This window comes from Erithacus rubecula, assembly GCF_903797595.1.
Source record: "Erithacus rubecula genome assembly, chromosome: 4".
Lineage (NCBI taxonomy): Eukaryota > Metazoa > Chordata > Aves > Passeriformes > Muscicapidae > Erithacus > Erithacus rubecula.
Genome location: NC_136686.1, coordinates 2,627,668 through 2,633,667, shown reverse-complemented (window position 1 = coordinate 2,633,667; position 6,000 = coordinate 2,627,668). Strand labels below are relative to the sequence as shown.

The window sequence follows — 6,000 nt, the reverse complement described above, 5'->3', positions numbered from 1 at the left end:
CGCAGCTCCTGCACGTTCCCTCCTAAGGGATGAGCCCAGGAGCACCGCAGCACTGCCCGGCTCACCGTGTCGTGTGTGGGATGGTGTGTTTCATTAAATTTGAATGTGCGGTCTTTTCAGCTCACATTTATTAAGGCTCTCAATAGCTTTGCCCTGGAATACCGAAAGTTGAAATCCTCGGTCGTGTTCTGAGATCACTTCATACGGTTAAAACAATTTTAGCCTTTTTGCATTGATGCGGCGCCCCGAGTGTAGCAGGGCACTCCCGCGTCTCTCTCTGCGGCTGTCCCAGCCCTGTTCCCGGCCCGCCCCTCGCCACCGCCCGCTATCCCGAGCGGCGGGCGCTCGGCGCTCGATTGCGGCGGCTGCTCGCGGCGCGGCGCGGCTCGGCGCTGGATTGGCGGGGGCTGCGCGGCGGGCGCAAGATGGCGGCGGCGCTGGGCCGGGGGCTGGACATCAGCCTGGCGGCGCTGCGGCAGCACGACCCCTACATCAGCGGCATCGTGGACGTGGCCAGCCAGGTGGCGCTCTACACCTTCGGCCACCGCGCCAGCCAGTGGGTACGTCAGCGCGTCCGCCCCGCCCCCACCAGGCCCCGCCCCGATAGCCCCCGCCCCGATAGGCCCCGCCCCCGGCAGGCCGAGGTGTGAGGGTGGGGACGGGAGGGGCCGGGCGGGGCCGGGCGCCTGCCCTGCCCATGGCCCCGGGGGGTCCCGGGCAGCCGCCCCGGGCATGCTGAAGAGCCCCGGGGGACCGGGAATGGAGCTTTGGAAGGCTGCAAGATGGAGGAGTTCCGCCGCGTGTGATGGAGGCTGGGGTTTAATTTGGGGTAGTGTAGGCTGGGGTTTAGCCTGAGGCCATGGAAGGATGGGGTTGAACTCAGGGCTGGGGTTTAACCCAGGGCTCAGGACCTCAGGCACTCCTCTGCCCTTCTGACACCTACAATGGAACCCAAATGTGTGCAAAAGAGTGGTGGGGTTACCAGTGCTAAAAGCATTGTTGTAAGATGTACAAATGTAATCACCTTGGGGTAACTTTAGGTACTAGAACATTCAGGCTCTTGGCAGGTGGTTCTTGGCTTGCTTTAGCAGTGAGACCCAGGACCTGTGTTTGAAGAACCTGCCCAGACTGCCTTTTGTGTTATTTTCCCCATTTCTCTCCCCTGAGGGTAGGTGCCCTTTGAAAACTCCTGTCTTTGCCTCTTGAATTAAGCCAGCCTAGAATTAACCCAGTGCAATGTTTAATGTCATGGTGGTGTGCCTGCAGCATTTTCATGTCTTATCTCAAACCCTGGCTCAGCTGCATGATGTGCTAGCTCCAGCCCATACAATTTGGTTTAGTTGTTTTTTCCTGGCCTGGGTGAGAGAGGTGTGACTGGTAAAACAGAGAAAAGGGGGCTCACTGATGGTGAGCAAAATGCTGCCTTGTTTTCAACTTTCTTAATGTTCCTTTTCTTTAGGAGAAGACAGATGTGGAGGGAACATTGTTTGTTTACACAAGGTGAGGACACTGCATTTTGACATATACAGGTGAACTCTGTGGATATGGAAAAGCTGGCTGGGATGGAGCATGGCCGAATGAAATAAAATGCTCCCCTTCATTCAAGGGCAAAAAGAAACTGAAACTGACAGTAGAAATATGGGAAGAAAACACTCTGAAAGATGCAACCTTGTATTTTCATAAGACTTCCAAATGTGATTTAAATGCCATTATGGGTAAACTGTAGGAATCTTTTGTGTTGGTTTAAATAGGAATTGCATTTTAAAAGTGTCTGAACAAAAAAGAGTGAAATAAATAGTGAAATTGCTTAAAGGAAGGGAATGGCAGAGCTTTTGAAATATTGTGGCCCCTACATAGAGAACTTGCCTACTACTTTTGTCTGTTCATTTTTCATGCATATTTCATCCAACATTTTGGATGGTTTCAGACTTTCTTTTAGTAGCAACTCTGGTTGTGGCTTTCAGAGCATAATTTTTTGCACCATTTTTTCTAGTGCATGTGTTTATTCTGTTGTAAAGCCTGCCCTGTGCTCGGGTTTCCAGGTTGGTGCCCCGGCATTTCTCTGTGACTGCTGTCAGAATCTGAAAGTTACATAGTCTGCAAGTGTTGCAGGAGCTGCTGAGGTGTAACAACAAAGCAGAAAGTTACTTTCTCAGCTTTTGTATCAAAGAGAATCTGGTAGTAGAGCTGAGAAAGCAAGGGATGGTTTAGAGAGGGGGGTGAGGTGACAGAGGCCCAAGAGCCTGTGAACTTTGTGGAAAGTGGAAATGCTGATTTCAGTTTTTGCAGTGGTGGCAATGGTCAGCAGTAATTTTTCTCAGCTGCTCTCAGGTAAGTGGAGATCAGATGCTGCCAATTTACCACCAGGAGCAGCAGCAGCTCTTTGTTGTGCTAGCACTAGGTGGATGTGGTGACTTTGGTGCTGCAAAACAGAAGCAGTATTTCCTGGTAGGTTGGTCTCAAAGAGCTGACAACACAAAACCTGGTCCTTCTGTTATCTTTGACTGTTGTTTTTGTTGTCTGAGGGAGTTTCCATTTAGGGCACAGGTTGCTGCCTGGCTGCCCTTTAGGCAGCAGTATGGAACAGGTTGTGAACTGTAACATTGTGCATTGTACTTATCATCAGTTTTAACTTTAATTTTTGATAACTTCAAACAGATTTATGAAGTCCTGTGGAAAGGACATTGCCAACACACAATTTTGAGACCACTGGTGCTGCCTTTCTTTTCATTACAATGTAAAATGATGTTAGCATTTTACTTGGGCTGACTTATTCACTGCCCAGCTCATCTTTGTGAATTCAAGGAAGAGTCAAAAAGTCAAACTTCCAACTGGGTGAACACTGGTAGAAGTGGATTCCTTGTTTGTTTTAAGTGGATATTGACCTTTGCAAACAAGGATCCTTGTCAAGGATTTCCCTTTTGTTTTGGTTTGGGTTTTTTGGGTTTTTTTGTTTGTTTGTTTTTGTTTTGTTTACTCTAATCCTGTAATACAGGTTCCTATGTTTTGGTTTCATAGAGAAATCCATATACCAGCAATTAAGCAGAGGTGGCACTTTTCCCAAATATTTAGCCATCATCTTTTCCTTTATTGCCAAACCTAGATTGAAAGGAGTGTTTTCCTGTTAGGATCATGACAAGCTTAAAAGTTTTATCTAAGTGACTTGAAGTGTAATCTCCATGAATGAGCACAATGATTTAGAGTCATAGCATGGTTTAGGCTCATCATTTATCAGAGATCATTCACGGGTGCAGGAGGATTCACAGCTGCTCTGGGCCAACCTTTCAGTTTCTCACATAGTGATTTTTATATTTTACAAAATTCTCTATTTGATGACTATTAGTATCTGCAGTTGTTAACCTGAGTGCTGAGAACTGGGAGGCATTGGATCACATGATGCTGTTGGTCTGTTTATTTCTCATACATAACATAGGGCTTTCCTATAATTAAAAGGATTACCAAAACTGCCAGAGTCAATTGTTATTTCTGTGGCAACAAAATTAGATTTTTGTAGCATCTCTTAGAAATAAATAAGTAATGAATTTGGAGCACTACACAAGAAAGAAACTGTTGTGATTTCCTTTTCCCTCAACTTGTTCCTTTTCAGATCAGCTTCTCCCAGGCATGGTTTCACAATTATGAACAGACTGAGCATGGAAAATCGAACAGAACCTATTACTAAAGACCTTGATTTCCAGCTCCAGGACCCTTTTCTGCTCTACAGAAATGCCAGATGTAAGTATGTGACATAAATGCTGGAGTCAGATTCTCTTCAGTCTGTTCTTGTTAAGGTAGTCCAAGTGCTTGGACTGCAGCATCGAAGGGGTGAAATTGAAGGAATGCATTTTGCTTTTTTGATGTGCTGAAAGAGAAGCATTGCTCAGTGTTCCCTAAAATGCCACTCTACTAACTAAAGTATTAGGATGTGCTTAGGAGTAACCTCCTCATTTAACTGGCAAATTGTAAATGTTTGTGGTTGCCTGTATGTAATGGTTTGAGAGACACCAAGTGTGTGTGTGTTTTCTAAATACACCCCAGTCACTGCTGGGAAATCTCAGTGTAATATTTGTAGTCTTAATACAAATGTCACCAATTCAAACCCTGTGTTGTGCTCCAGTTCCAGAATACTGTTCTTAGAGCATCTTGGAAGGCAGGTTGCTTCTCAACTATTAGGCATAACTCTTGACAACATAATGCTGAGTCTAACCTAAACCCCCTGAAAGACAAAGTAATTACTTTGGGCTTTCTGTTGATATTGCATGATTATCTTTGCACAAGAATTAGCAACTGTCAGGCAAGCTCAGAAATGAGTGGAAGACATGAGGAAGCTTATTTGTGCATGCAGACCTGCACACAGACTGTTACAATGTGCAGGGAGCAGCTGTAAATCCATTTTGTAGCTGTGCTTGGAAGCAGAGCTGTACTACCTGATCTGGGCTTTGTCCTTTATGCATAAAAGCAGATTGCAGAAATGGTTTATGTGAACTCTGCTGCTCAAGTGTTCCCTCTGGATGAAGTTAAGGCAAAAGCACTTGCAAAGCAGCCTGATTTGGTAATCTGCTTAGACCTTATTTCATAAACTAATTTGGAGTTGGGAAATATATCAAGAGGGAATCCTGTTGTTCACACACACTATGCGGTAGAAGCATTCTAAATAGCCTAAATGAAGCTGCTATTTTTGAGACTACTTGCTAGAATTCAAAAGGAAACTGAAAAGAGTTGCAGACATCTCCAGGCTAACCTAGACTGGGCCAAACATTAGGATTTTAAGTACTGTGACACCTTATTCCATCTGATTTTGAAGGCTTTTTCATGTGTACCTGTAATCTTGTTTAATCTCATTTTGAAACTTCATTAGGAATTTACATATGTTTATACCAATGTCTGCCTTTTGAAACCTGATCTATTAATTTTTCATTTTTGTTGACACAAATGGTATAATGAGTAATTAGAAGTTGTCATTATTCTGTGGTGACAGAAAATATTTTTTTTGTCTGATTATTGCACATAAATTGTAATTTGTTTATTTTTTTACTAAGAGAAAACTCAGGAGTTGGGTGATATAAGCTCTTTCTTCACTAAGATAATTGGAAGACAGTTTTTACCAACTTAATTGACTTTTCCAGGTTTTTCTTTTGGTCCCTACAAATAGTTCATGTGGTGATTTTTTTTCACTGAGTTGCAGATACCTCTTGCCCTTTCTTCCTTTTTTTTTTTTTGTATTTCAAAGCCTTTGCAACAGAAAATAAAGGGATCTCCTCAACAATAAATATGGATTTTCACAAAGGTCTCACCCAAACACAGTTCTGAATATCCTCTTGAATTTTCTATATGAATATTTTCTTGCTATTGTGCTTTATTCTACTACATGCCTTTATAGATTTTTGCAAAACTAAGGCTTGAGGTTTATTCCTTGTTAAGTGAAGTTTTCATCCAAAACTGGGGCGTTTAGGCCCTTATGTTGTAATATTATTTTTATCTCCCACTTTCACATGCTAACAAGGAGTACTCAGTAATAGCTGTTTACTTGGCAGAACAGTGGACAGTTTGGCAGTAATACTTAACAGTATCTGGAAATAAATTATCTTTTGCTAACATGTTGTTTGACTTCTTAGGCTGTTTTTCATACATGTTAGATCTTATTTAGATCTAACAAAGCTAACAATTTCCTCTGTGTTTCTAATTGCTGGCCCTGCCCATTTTTTTGTTTTTTCCAGTATTTAAAATTCATTTTGCACAGTGACTATGTTTGGCTGGTTGTATTACACAGTCTAAAATGAGGTTTTTTGGCAGCAAAAGGTGGTACTTGTGTACTGGACAAGCCAAACAACATTTTGTCCTGTAATAGCTAACCTTTTGGAAAGCTTGCTTTGTGCTAATATATCATCACAATAGAAAAAAATTTTCCAAAATTATACACAATAAATGTAAATTTTTAAAAGGCTAAAAATAAAAAAGTATATTTAATCTTTTTACTTTTTTTTTCCCCCATATTTCTTT

The 6,000-nt window shown here is 42.7% G+C and overlaps 1 protein-coding gene across 2 annotated transcripts in view; it reads left to right on the top strand.

The window, feature by feature from the left end:
- Window positions 1-273: 273 nt before the first annotated feature.
- Window positions 274-6,000, top strand: part of DCP1B (decapping mRNA 1B) — a 38,138-nt gene continuing 32,411 nt past the window's right edge. Inside the window, exons 1-3 of one of the 2 annotated variants that reach the window (XM_079303761.1) lie at window positions 274-560; window positions 1,460-1,500; window positions 3,608-3,735. In XM_079303761.1, coding sequence (XP_079159887.1) covers window positions 426-560; window positions 1,460-1,500; window positions 3,608-3,735 — 304 coding nt within the window. In that variant the 5' untranslated portion in view covers window positions 274-425. Of the gene's footprint in view, window positions 561-842; window positions 1,041-1,459; window positions 1,501-3,607; window positions 3,736-6,000 lie in introns of those variants that run through there. The other variant, XM_079303762.1, reaches the window with a different exon arrangement.